General features: G+C 43.3%; 1 protein-coding gene across 1 annotated transcript in view; it reads left to right on the forward strand.

Annotated features, from left to right (window-relative positions):
• Nucleotides 1-957: 957 nt before the first annotated feature.
• LOC135535163 (H(+)/Cl(-) exchange transporter 7-like) overlaps nucleotides 958-15000 on the forward strand; it is a 17323-nt gene continuing 3280 nt past the window's right edge. The window contains exons 1-2 of the mRNA XM_064961875.1: nucleotides 958-1155; nucleotides 7538-7615. Coding sequence (XP_064817947.1) covers nucleotides 1045-1155; nucleotides 7538-7615 — 189 coding nt within the window. The 5' untranslated portion in view covers nucleotides 958-1044. The remainder of the gene's footprint in view (nucleotides 1156-7537; nucleotides 7616-15000) is intronic.

A 15000-nucleotide genomic window follows, 5' to 3' on the forward strand; every position in this document is an offset into this window, starting at 1 on the left:
ACACGGACAGACAGACAGAGAGACAGACAGATACAGACTTAGACAGACAGACAGGGACAGACACAGAGAGAGACAGACTTACAGACAGAGAGAGACAGACAGATACAGATTTAGACAGAGAGAGAGGCAGACAGACAGACAGGGACAGACAGAGAGACAGACAGGGACAGAGACAGAGAGGCAGATTGTTCAGATTGTTCTGTTATAAAGTCAACAGACTAGCGGCTCGTTGACCAACTGACATCTGATGTGCATTATTATCATGCTAATAAATCAAAGATTTTGTCAGTTGGAGCTGCTCTCCACTCTACTGGATATATAACAGTCATCATTCACGAGACAAATGATCCTTTATCTATAAACATTGATTCACTCAGTTCAAGCTTGAATTTGTTTGTATGTCTTTGTTATGCATGGTTTGTCTTGTCAGTATATTATTTCACTTGAGAGGGAAAAACATTGTTTTTTTTTTCTGCAGCCTACTTCAACTATTTCAATTTCAAGGTTCTTGATGTGTATTCGCTACAAATACCTAGATTATTCAATAATTAACCACCAACATGTAAACCATCAGTTCTCTCATAATATGACATCGATATCATTGCCTGGCTCTTATGCTGTGCAATGATGGCAAAAATGCGTCTTACTCTCTGTTTTTGGTCTCAGCTGTCAGTTAGAGAACTACACTTCCCAGAAATCCATGCAGAATAACAGTTATGTTTGACCCTGTGTGCCACCGGTAGAAACCATCACGAGTTCGCGTATGATTTTAGTCATGGGATTATCTTAAAGTTCCCTCTTTGCGTCCTCACTCATCTCTCCTTATCTCCTTTTTCAAATTCCATTGGAGAAGATGGTCAGAGGGGCGGGACCTCTGGGATTTCTCCTCCAATGGGTTTTCAGAAGGAGACGAGGAGGGGACGCGAGGAGGAACTCATTGAGATTCCCATAGGAAGCTAGAATGAGAGGTGGTTAACCAGACACAACTGCAAAATAAAAAACTATCTCACTGATTGAGAGAGTGGAGAACTACCGCGAGTAAGCATGGCCAATATCACGAAGAAAGTGTCGTGGTCGAGCCGGGGTGACGAGTCCGGTGGCGGCGAGAGAACCCCACTTCTCAACGGCTCGGAAGAAGTCCGGTACACCAGACAGGTAGGGCTAGCATGCTAAACCAGCGAACACAAGCAGAACTGTCTAACGCTGCCGCTATGTGCCAGCTCGGTATCCATGATGTTTTCGAAGAGTAAAACATTATGTTATGTTTTGCTATGAGATTCATGTTTAAAAAAAAAACGAGTGCCCCGTTTGTGGTTTGTTTGCATGCAGGCGTTTGCAAATGCTGTTAAACAACAACAACAACAACAACAACAACAACAACAACAACATGCAAACGTCACAGGATGGAGTTGGAGGATGCTTTTCAGACAAGCACGTTTTTAGAAGTTTAAAACAAATCGATGCCCATTTTAACAATATGCCAAAGACTGGCAGACCTAAGAAAACTCGCTACAGAAAAAATCAGGGTTTCAGAATAGAACCGTAAGTTAATAACAAACACTGAACTCCGACTATTAAGGGAATCAGGGAATCAGCCTTTAAGCCTGTAGATTCTGCTCGTTGTGTCATTCACCACTTCCTATTAAATTACACCGGCATTATGACTTGAGTTAGTACCATTTAATACATGTTACGTAAATTACACCGGCATTATGACGTGAGTTAGTACCGTTTAATACATGTTACGTAAGTTACACCGGCATTATGACTTGAGTTAGTACCGTTCAATACATGTTACGTAAATTACACCGGCATTATGACTTGAGGTTAGTACCGTTCAATACATGTTACGTAAAATTACACCGCATTATGACTTGAGTTAGTACCGTTTAATACATGTTACGTAAATTACACCGGCATTATGACTTGAGTTAGTACCGTTTAATACATGTTACGTAAATTACACCGGCATTATGACGGAGTTAGTACCCGTTTAATACATGTTACGTAAATTACACCGGCATTATGACTTGAGTTAGTACCGTTTAATACATGTTACGTAAATTACACCGGCATTATGACTTGAGTTAGTACCGTTTAATACATGTTACGTAAATTACACCGGCATTATGACTTGAGTTAGTACCGTTCAATACATGTTACGTAAATTACACCGCATTATGACTTGAGTTAGTACCGCTTAATTACATGTTTAGTACCGTTTAATACATGTTACGTAAATTACACCGCATTATGACTTGAGTTAGTACCGCTTTTACGTAATACATGTTACGTAAATTACACCGCATTATGACTTGAGTTAGTACCGCTTTAATACATGTTACGTAAATTACACCGCATTATGACGTGAGTTAGTACCGCTTAATACATGTTACGAAATTACACCGCATTATGACTTGAGTTAGTACCGCTTAATACATGTTACGTAAATTACACCGCATTATGACTTGAGTTAGTACCGCATTTAAATACATGTTGAGTTAGTACCGTTCAATACATGTTAAATTACACCGGTATTATGACTTGAGTTAGTACCGCTTAATGCATGTTACGTAAATTACACCGCATTATGACTTGAGTTAGTACCGCTTAATACATGTTACGTAAATTACACCGCATTATGACTTGAGTTAGTACCGTTTAATACATGTTACGTAAATTACACCGCATTATGACTTGAGTTAGTACGTTTAATACATGTTACGTAAATTACACCGGCATTATGACTTGAGTTAGTACCGTTTAATACATGTTACGTATTACACCGGCATTATGACTTGAGTTAGTACCGTTTAATACATGTTACGTAAATTACAAATCGGCATTATGACTTGAGTTAGTACCGTTTAATACATGTTACGTAAATTACACCGGCATTATGACTTGAGTTAGTACCGTTTAATACATGTAACGTAAATTACACAGGCATTAAAGCAAACATGTTCACTTGAGTTAGTACAACTGACTGCTAGATGTTAATACGCGTTACTTCAATTACACAGGAATTACACATGATAACTGAGCTGTTAGTACTACTGAATGTTAACACATGATAACTGAGCTGTTTGTACTACTGAATGTTAACACATGATAACTGAGCCGTTAGTACTACTGAATGTTAACACATGATAACTGAGCTGTTTGTACTACTGACTACTGAATGTTAACACATGATAACTGAGCTGATAACTGAGTTGTTAGTACTACTGAATGTTAACACATGATAACTGAGCTGTTAGTACTACTGAATGTTAACACATGATAACTGAGCTGTTAGTACTACTAAATGTTAACACATGATAACTGAGCTGTTAGTACTACTGAATGTTAACACATGATAACTGAGCTGTTAGTACTACTGAATGTTAACACATGATAACTGAGCTGTTAGTACTACTGAATGTTAACACATGATAACTGAGCTGTTAGTACTACTAAATGTTAACACATGATAACTGAGCTGTTAGTACTACTGAATGTTAACACATGATAACTGAGCTGTTAGTACTACCAATACTGAATGTTAACCGTGATAACTGAGCTGTTGAGTACTACTGAATGTTAACACATGATAACTGAGCTGTTAGTACTACTAAATGTTAACACATGATAACTGAGCTGTTAGTACTACTGAATGTTAACACATGATAACTGAGCTGTTAGTACTACTGAATGTTAACACATGATAACTGAGCTGTTAGTACTACTGAATGTTAACACATGATAACTGAGCTGTTAGTACTACTGAATGTTAACACATGATAACTGAGCTGTTAGTACTACTGAATGTTAGCACATGATAACTGAGCTGTTAGTACTACTAAATGTTAACACATGATAACTGAGCTGTTAGTACTACTAAATGTTAACACATGATAACTGAGCTGTTAGTACTACTGAATGTTAACACATGATAACTGAGCTGTTAGTACTACTGAATGTTAACTGAATGAGCTGTTAGTACTACAATGAACACATATAACTGAGCTGTTAGTACTACTAAATGTTAACACATGATAACTGAGCTGTTAGTACTACTGAATGTTAACATGATAACTGAGCTGTTAGTACTACTGAATGTTAACACATGATAACTGAGCTGTTAGTACTACTGAATGTTAACACATGATAACTGAGCTGTTAGTACTACTGAATGTTAACACATGATAACTGAGCTGTTAGTACTACTGAATGTTAACACATGATAACTGAGCTGTTAGTACTACTGAATGTTAACACATGATAACTGAGCTGTTAGTACTACTAAATGTTAACACATGATAACTGAGCTGTTAGTACTACTAAATGTTAACACATGATAACTGAGCTGTTAGTACTACTGAATGTTAACACATGATAACTGAGCTGTACTACTGACTACTGGATGTTAACACATGATAACTACTGAATGAATGTTAACACATGATAACTGAGCTGTTAGTACTACTAAATGTTAACACATGATAACTGAGCTGTTAGTACTACTGAATGTTAACACATGATAACTGAGCTGTTAGTACTACTGAATGTTAACACATGATAACTGAGCTGTTAGTACTACTGAATGTTAACTACTGAATACTACTGTTAACACATGATAACTGAGCTGTTAGTACTACTGAATGTTAACACATGATAACTGAGCTGTTAGTACTATAACTGACTACTGAATGTTAACACATGATAACTGAGCTGTTAGTACTACTGAATGTTAACACATGATAACTGAGCTGTTAGTACTACTGACTACTGAATGTGTTAACACATGATAACTGAGCTGTTAGTACTACTGACTACTGAATGTTAACACATGATAACTGAGCCGTTAGTACTACTGAATGTTAACACATGATAACTGAGCTGTTAGTACTACTGAATGTTAACACATGATAACTGAGCTGTTAGTACTACTGAATGTTAACACATGATAACTGAGCCGTTAGTACTACTGAATGTTAACACATGATAACTGAGCTGTTAGTACTACTGAATGTTAACACATGATAACTGAGCTGTTAGTACTACTGAATGTTAACACATGATAACTGAGCTGTTAGTACTACTGAATGTTAACACATGATAACTGAGCTGTTAGTACTACTGACTACTGAATGTTAACACATGATAACTGAGCTGTTAGTACTACTGAATGTTAACACATGATAACTGAGCTGTTTGTACTACTGAATGTTAACACATGATAACTGAGCTGTTAGTACTACTGAATGTTAACACATGATAACTGAGCTGTTAGTACTACTGAATGTTAACACATGATAACTGAGCTGTTAGTACTACTGAATGTTAACACATGATAACTGAGCTGTTAGTACTACTGAATGTTAACACATGATAACTGAGCTGTTAGTACTACTGAATGTTAACACATGATAACTGAGCTGTTTGTACTACTGAATGTTAACACATGATAACTGAGCTGTTAGTACTACTGATGTTAACACATGATAACTGAGCTGTTAGATAACTGAGCCGTTAGTACTACTGAATGTTAACACATGATAACTGAGCCGTTAGTACTACTGGATGTTAACACATGATAACTGAGCTGTTAGTACTACTGACTACTGAATGTTAACACATGATAACTGAGCCGTTAGTACTACTGAATGTTAACACATGATAACTGAGCTGTTAGTACTACTGAATGTTAACACATGATAACTGAGCTGTTAGTACTACTGGAATGTTAACACATGATAACTGAGCTGTTAGTACTACTGAATGTTAACACATGATAACTGAGCTGTTAGTACTACTGAATGTTAACACATGATAACTGAGCTGTTAGTACTACTGAATGTTAACACATGATAACTGAGCTGTTAGTACTACTGAATGTTAACACATGATAACTGAGCTGTTAGTACTACTGAATGTTAACACATGATAACTGAGCTGTTAGTACTACTGAATGTTAACACATGATAACTGAGCTGTTAGTACTACTGAATGTTAACACATGATAACTGAGCTGTTAGTACTACTGAATGTTAACACATGATAACTGAGCTGTTAGTACTACTGAATGTTAACACATGATAACTGAGCTGTTAGTACTACTGAATGTTAACACATGATAACTGAGCTGTTAGTACTACTGAATGTTAACACATGATAACTGGCTGTTTGTATACTGAATGTTAACACATGATAACTGAGCTGTTAGTACTACTGAATGTTAACACATGATAACTGAGCTGTTAGTACTACTGAATGTTAACACGTGATAACTGAGCTGTTAGTACTACTGAATGTTAACACATGATAACTGAGCTGTTAGTACTACTGACTGTGTTAACACATGATAACTGAGCTGTTAGTACTACTGAATGTTAACACATGATAACTGAGCTGTTAGTACTACTGAATGTTAACACATGATAACTGAGCTGTTAGTACTACTGAATGTTAACACATGATAACTGAGCTGTTAGTACTACTAAATGTTAACACATGATAACTGAGCTGTTAGTACTACTGAATGTTAACACATGATAACTGAGCTGTTAGTACTACTGAATACTGAATGTTAACACGTGATAACTGAGCTGTTAGTACTACTGAATGTTAACACATGATAACTGAGCTGTTAGTACTACTAAATGTTAACACATGATAACTGAGCTGTTAGTACTACTGAATGTTAACACATGATAACTGAGCTGTTAGTACTACTGAATGTTAACACATGATAACTGAGCTGTTAGTACTACTGAATGTTAACACATGATAACTGAGCTGTTAGTACTACTGACTACTGAATGTTAACACATGATAACTGAGCTGTTAGTACTACTGAATGTTAACACATGATAACTGAGCTGTTAGTACTACTGAATGTTAACACATGATAACTGAGCTGTTAGTACTACTGAATGTTAACACATGATAACTGAGCTGTTAGTACTACTGAATGTTAACACATGATAACTGAGCTGTTAGTACTACTGAATGTTAACACATGATAACTGAGCTCAAATGATGTCAATTAGCCTATCGGAAGCTTCTAAAGCCATGACATCATTTTCTGGAATTCTGTTTAAAGGCACAGTCAACTTAGTGTATGTAAACTTCTGACCCACTGGAATTGTGATACAGTGAATTATAAGTGAAATAATCTGTCTGTAAACAATTGTTGAAAAAAATTACTTGTGTCATGCACAAATTAGATGTCCTAACCGAGTTGCCAAAAGTATAGTTTGTTAACCAGTGGTTGAAAAACGAGTTTTAATGATTCCAACCTTAGTGTATGTAAACTTCCGACATCAACTGTACTTTTTTCCACAGACATTACACATGTTAACTTAGTGATGCTAAATGTTAGCTAGGCCTACATGTTAGCTAGGCCTACATGTTAGCTAGGCCTACATGTTAGCTAGGCCTACATGTTAGCTAGGCCTACATGTTAGCTAGGCCTACATGTTAAGGCCTACCATTGAAGAAACAGAAAAGATCTTTCTAATTCTCTGCGCTGTGTCATGTGTTTGGTCCGTAGGTGTCCGGGGACGGTGGGATGTTTCACATCGGCAGACTGAGCACGGTGGATCTGGAGGAGGATATGACGTCAGACGAGGTAACGGTCAGCTTTCTATCAATGTGACATCTCGTCCGTCCGCCTCAGCCTAACACTCTGACCCAACTGGATGCCTCAGCCTAACACTCTGACCCAACTGGTTACAGCAGCCTAACACTCTGACCCAACTGGCTACAGCCTAACACTCTGACCCAACTGGCTGCAGCCTAACACTCTGACCCAACTGGCTACAGCCTAACACTCTGACCCAACTGGTTACAGCAGCCTAACACTCTGACCCAACTGGTTACAGCAGCCTAACACTCTGACCCAACTGGCTGCAGCCTAACACTCTGACCCAACTGGCTACAGCCTAACACTCTGACCCAACTGGCTGCAGCCTAACACTCTGACCCAACTGGTTACAGCAGCCTAACACTCTGACCCAACTGGTTACAGCAGCCTAACACTCTGACCCAACTGGCTGCAGCAGCCTAACACTCTGACCCAACTGGCTGCCTCAGCCTAACACTCTGACCCAACTGGCTGCCTCAGCCTAACACTCTGACCCAACTGACTACAGCAGCCTAACACTCTGACCCAACTGGCTGCAGCCTAACACTCTGACCCAACTGGCTACAGCCTAACACTCTGACCCAACTGGCTGCAGCCTAACACCTGACCCAACTGGCTGCCTCAGCCTAACACTCTGACCCAACTGGCTGCAGCAGCCTAACACTCTGACCCAACTGACTACAGCAGCCTAACACTCTGACCCAACTGGCTGCAGCCTAACACTCTGACCCAACTGGCTACAGCCTAACACTCTGACCCAACTGGCTGCAGCCTAACACTCTGACCCAACTGGCTGCAGCCTAACACTCTGACCCAACTGGCTGCAGCCTAACACTCTGACCCAACTGGTTACAGCAGCCTAACACTCTGACCCAACTGGTTACAGCAGCCTAACACTCTGACCCAACTGGCTACAGCCTAACACTCTGACCCAACTGGCTGCAGCCTAACACTCTGACCCAACTGGCTGCCTCAGCCTAACACTCTGACCCAACTGGCTGCCTCAGCCTAACACTCTGACCCAACTGACTACAGCAGCCTAACACTCTGACCCAACTGGCTGCAGCCTAACACTCTGACCCAACTGGCTACAGCCTAACACTCTGACCCAACTGGCTGCAGCCTAACACTCTGACCCAACTGGCTGCAGCCTAACACTCTGACCCAACTGGCTGCAGCCTAACACTCTGACCCAACTGGCTACAGCAGCCTAACACTCTGACCCAACTGACTGCAGCAGCCTAACACTCTGACCCAACTGGCTGCAGCAGCCTAACACTCTGACCCAACTGACTGCAGCAGCCTAACACTCTGACCCAACTGGCTGCAGCAGCCTAACACTCTGACCCAACTGGCTGCAGCAGCCTAACACTCTGACCCAACTGGCTGCAGCCTAACACTCTGACCCAACTGGTTACAGCAGCCTAACACTCTGACCCAACTGGCTGCATTCTAACACTCTGACCCAACTGGCTGCCTAACACTCTGACCCAACTGGCTGCAGCAGCCTAACACTCTGACCCAACTGACTGCAGCAGCCTAACACTCTGACCCAACTGGCTGCAGCAGCCTAACACTCTGACCCAACTGGCTGCCTCAGCCTAACACTCTGACCCAACTGGCTGCCTCAGCCTAACACTCTGACCCAACTGGCTGCCTCAGCCTAACACTCTGACCCAACTGGCTGCAGCAGCCGAACACTCTGACCCAACTGACTGCAGCAGCCTAACACTCTGACCCAACTGGCTGCAGCAGCCTAACACTCTGACCCAACTGACTGCAGCAGCCTAACACTCTGACCCAACTGGCTGCAGCAGCCTAACACTCTGACCCAACTGGCTGCAGCAGCCTAACACTCTGACCCAACTGGCTACAGCCTAACACTCTGACCCAACTGGTTACAGCAGCCTAACACTCTGACCCAACTGGCTGCATTCTAACACTCTGACCCAACTGGCTACAGCCTAACACTCTGACCCAACTGGCTACAGCAGCCTAACACTCTGACCCAACTGACTGCAGCAGCCTAACACTCTGACCCAACTGGCTGCAGCAGCCTAACACTCTGACCCAACTGACTGCAGCAGCCTAACACTCTGACCCAACTGGCTGCAGCAGCCTAACACTCTGACCCAACTGGCTGCAGCAGCCTAACACTCTGACCCAACTGGCTGCAGCAGCCTAACACTCTGACCCAACTGGCTGCAGCAGCCTAACACTCTGACCCAACTGGCTGCAGCCTAACACTCTGACCCAACTGGCTGCAGCAGCCTAACACTCTGACCCAACTGGCTGCAGCAGCCTAACACTCTGACCCAACTGGCTGCCTCAGCCTAACACTCTGACCCAACTGGCTGCAGCAGCCGAACACTCTGACCCAACTGGCTGCCTCAGCCTAACACTCTGACCCAACTGGCTGCCTCAGCCTAACACTCTGACCCAACTGGCTGCCTCAGCCTAACACTCTGATCCAACTGGCTGCAGCAGCCGAACACTCTGACCCAACTGGCTGCCTCAGCCTAACACTCTGACCCAACTGGCTGCAGCAGCCTAACACTCTGACCCAACTGGCTGCCTCAGCCTAACACTCTGACCCAACTGGTTACAGCAGCCTAACACTCTGACCCAACTGGCTCCTGCAGCCTAACACTCTGACCCAACTGGCTGCAGCCTAACACTCTGACCCAACTGGCTCCTGCAGCAGCCTAACACTCTGACCCAACTGGTTACAGCAGCCTAACACTCTGACCCAACTGGCTGCAGCCTAACACTCTGACCCAACTGGCTCCTGCAGCCTAACTCTCTGACCCAACTGGCTCCAGCAGCCGAACACTCAGACCAGTTCGGACACGTCGCAAAATAAATGTAGAATTCCATGTTATTCAATTAGTGTTGTGTTTTACACTGCTCGCGCACGCCAACGAGTGTCTGCGACACCAAGGGCTAAAATAGAGCTCATTCCTATTTCTGACGCAGATCGTGCTGAAATCCTGCCTCTCTCATCTCCTCATTGGTTTGTAGACACAGGTACCCACGTGCCATCTCCTCATTGGTTATACCCACGTGTTTAAAGACAAACTGTTTTGCCGGTCGTCGTGGTAATATTATGAAAGTTTAGATGCCAGAAACGATGACCAGAAACGATTCAAGGTGGCCGTTTTATGTGTGGATTAATTGTCGAAGTAGAGGACCTTGTGCATTTCTGGTAAAATAGCAACTCAATGTTTATATCCCAGGACAAATTAGCTAGCAACAGCAAGCTAGCTAAATAGGACAAATTAGCTAGCAAGTGCAAGCTAACTAGCAAAATTGCCATACATGTTTTAATGCTTTTTGACCTGTCCCCAAATTAATGTCATTGGTTCAGAGTTCGTTTTGATATTTTAACCTGCGTGTCGTGATCGCGTTTGGTCTGATCATCTGTGTCGAGACGCCTTCCAAGTAACACTTTATTCAAGTAAAGAACTAGGTCCTCGTAGTCATGACGATGGAAGGCGTTTGGACACATGATCAGACAGACCCCCGTAGCTTCACAGCCTTTGAAGCGTCTGACTGTTTCTCTATTCAGTGAAATACACCTTTTAGGGCCGATACCAGTATCGCGGTATTTTATTTTGCCATAGCAAAAATCGAAAACACGAAGCAGACCAAACTCTTTGGTCCTTTTTCAAAACCTGCTGTATATAAAATATGTGGCATTTCTTGGAAAATACATGACTCTGGATGACAACATAATGGTGGTTGTTTCCAACATCAGGGCTGTTTTCCCAAAGAAGTTATTTATTTATATATATCTATATATCTGCAGAAGGTCAGCTGAGTGTGACAGTCTAATTCCAATACAGTGCTTCAGGCTTACTAAAATCTGGGGAACAAGTTGTGGATCTTGCTAGTCTATTAATAAACACGGCCTCTAAATAGAACAATTGTGTGGTCTTAATACTTCCTACAAGCCTGACTGTAAACCACAGGTCTACAAGCCTGACTGTAAACCACTGCAACAGGTCTACAAGCCTGACTGTAATCCACAGGTCTACAAGCCTGTCTGTAATCCACAGGTCTACAAGCCTGACTGTAATCTACAGGTCTACAAGCCTGACTGTAATCCACTGCAACAGGCCTACAAGCCTGACTGTAATCCACAGGTCTACAAGCCTGACTGTAATCCACTGCAACAGGTCTACAAGCCTGACTGTAATCCACTGCAACAGGTCTACAAGCCTGACTGTAATCCACTGCAACAGGTCTACAAGCCTGACTGTAATCCACTGCAGCAGGTCTACAAGCCTGACTGTAATCCACTGCAACAGGTCTACAAGCCTGACTGTAATCCACAGGTCTACAAGCCTGACTGTAATCCACAGGTCTACAAGCCTGACTGTAATCCACTGCAACAGGTCTACAAGCCTGACTGTAATCCACAGGTCTACAAGCCTGACTGTAATCCACTGCAACAGGTCTACAAGCCTGACTGTAATCCACTGCAACAGGTCTACAAGCCTGACTGTAATCCACTGCAGCAGGTCTACAAGCCTGACTGTAATCCACTGCAGCAGGTCTACAAGCCTGACTGTAATCCACTGCAACAGGTCTACAAGCCTGACTGTAATCCACTGCAACAGGTCTACAAGCCTGACTGTAATCCACAGGTCTACAAGCCTGACTGTAATCCACTGCAGCAGGTCTACAAGCCTGACTGTAATCCACTGCAGCAGGTCTACAAGCCTGACTGTAATCCACTGCAGCAGGTCTACAAGCCTGACTGTAATCCACTGGTCTACAAGCCTGACTGTAATCAACAGAAGCCTGATTTAGCAGGCTGAAAACGTGGATTTAACCATTGCAAAATGACCTGACAGTGAATAAGACGACTAACCAACAGCCAACCGGTCTGAGTCATGGGCTTGGTAAAGCACGAGTGTGGGAAATCCAGGCCCAGTTTTAGTTCCACTTCAAGCTATTCCTGTGTTTGGCAACCCAGCCCTGTTCTGTTAATCTATGGGTCATTCTGATTGGTCCTTCTCCTAGTGGGGGGAGGGGGGTCTGGTGAAGCTTTCTCCTCTGGGTTCTGAAATGTTTTGTCCAAGGAGATATATTTGAGTGTACTGCTACATTCTAATGACTTGATTCCATCCGAAATACACAGCGACGGGATGGAATACTTGTGTGTACCTCCCAGATTGTGTGTACCTCCCAGATTGGGTGTCGATTGGGTGTACCTCCCAGATTGGGTGTCGATTGGGTGTACCTCCCAGATTGGGTCTAGATTGTGTGTACCTCCCAGAATTGGTGTAGATTGTGTGTGTACCTCCCAGATTGTGTGTACCTCCCAGATTGAAAACATGTGTTGTGATATTGTGTAGAGATGCAATAATAAACTATTTTAACTGAAAACGTGTGAATTCTGGTGATGGGGGGGATTTGATGGGATATTACTTTTGATGATATCAATATCATGATATTATTTTTGCGCTAGTAGGGAAGCTCTGGCATGGTAGGAGAGCTCTGGCATGGTAGGGAAGCTCTGGCATGGTAGGGAAGCTCTGGCATGGTAGGAGAGCTCTGGCATGGTAGGGAAGCTCTGGCATGGTAGGGAAGCTCTGGCATGGTAGGAGAGCTCTGGCATGGTAGGAGAGCTCTGGCATGGTCGGAGAGCTCTGGCATGGTAGGAGAGCTCTGGCATGGTAGGAGAGCTCTGCATGGTAGGAGAGCTCTGGCATGGTAGGAGAGCTCTGGCATGGTAGGAGAGCTCTGGCATGGTAGGAGAGCTCTGGCATGGTAGGTAAGCTCTGGCATGGTAGGAGAGCTCTGGCATGGTAGGAGAGCTCTGGCATGGTAGGAGAGCTCTGGCATGGTAGGAGAGCTCTGGCATGGTAGGGGAGCTCTGGCATGGTAGGAGAGCTCTGGCATGGTAGGAGAGCTCTGGCATGGTAGGAGAGCTCTGGCATGGTAGGGAAGCTCTGGCATGGTCGGAGAGCTCTGGCATGGTAGGAGAGCTCTGGCATGGTAGGAGAGCTCTGGCATGGTAGGGAAGCTCTGGCATGGTAGGAGAGCTCTGGCATGGTAGGGAAGCTCTGGCATGGTAGGAAGCTCTGGCATGGTAGGAGAGCTCTGGCATGGTAGGAAGCTCTGGCATGGTAGGGCTCTGGCATGGTAGGAGAGCTCTGACATGGTAGGAGAGCTTTGACATGGTAGGAGAGCTCTGACATGGTAGGAGAGCTTTGACATGGTAGGAGAGCTCTGGCATGGTATGAAAGGAAACTTGTTAAATCCTTTGGTTTTATTTGTCCCAATGAGGTACCATGGACATACCCATCCACCTTGCATGATTTCTGAACGGCAAAGGTATGTAGGAGATCGACTTTATTCAGTGAGAGCGAAACCTTTCATTAACTTGTCGCTGCTTGCTGTTCAGTTGTAAGCAGTTCACTATGCTTTGATCGAAAACGTTGCATGTCTGGTCATGTGAAACACGCAAAAGAAAATAAATGAATGTGCCGGAAAACGATAATTAGGTTAAGTGGTGGATTTAGACTCCTCGTTAACACATTACATGGGACATGCAAATTCACCAGCAACATGCTCTCTCCTTTTAATTGTAAAGACATTTGACTGCAACCAACCACAGCTCACACAACTTGTACCCTGAAGGTGGCACAGACCGCAGGCTGTGTTTCCCTGTCATCGCTGGCTTTGTGACTGAGAGGCACCTACCTTATCAATAGATCTCTAGGAGATGCATGTCATTCAGTCTAATGGGAGAGGGCTCGAAGGATTGGGTGTACCAATGGCTTTGTGACTGACAGGCACCTACCCAATCAATAGATCTCTAGGAGATGCATGTCATTCAGTCTAATGTGAGAGGGCTCGAAGGAGTAGCGGATTGAACGGTTTAAAGAGATACTTCGGGAAGCCCTTTATCTACTTCACCAGAGTCCGATGAACACGTGGATACCATTTTTATGTGTCTGCGTCCAGTTTGAAGGAAGTTGCTAACTAGCATTAGCACAATGACTGGAAATCTATGGTAACTGCTAGCATGCTAGTATGTCCCATAGACTTCCAGTCATTGCATTAACGATAGTTAGCATTGGCTCCTCTAACTTGCTTCATACTGGATGTAGAGACGTATTAAAAGGGGTATCTATGACTACATCTGACTCATGGGGAAGTGGAGCCAAAATCCCGACGAGTCACTTTTTAAATAAAAAGTAGCCTAGTTTTTATCAGGAAGTGGAAATAGTAACCGTGCGATTTATACGATGGCCGGCGCTAATGGGAAACACTGCAAATGACACCATACTATCCCCTATATACAGGCCACTGCTTTTGGTCACTGCACTATGGACACGGGTCTACAGTAGTGCACT

Source organism: Oncorhynchus masou, unplaced genomic scaffold (genome assembly GCF_036934945.1).
Source record: "Oncorhynchus masou masou isolate Uvic2021 unplaced genomic scaffold, UVic_Omas_1.1 unplaced_scaffold_4544, whole genome shotgun sequence".
Lineage (NCBI taxonomy): Eukaryota > Metazoa > Chordata > Actinopteri > Salmoniformes > Salmonidae > Oncorhynchus > Oncorhynchus masou.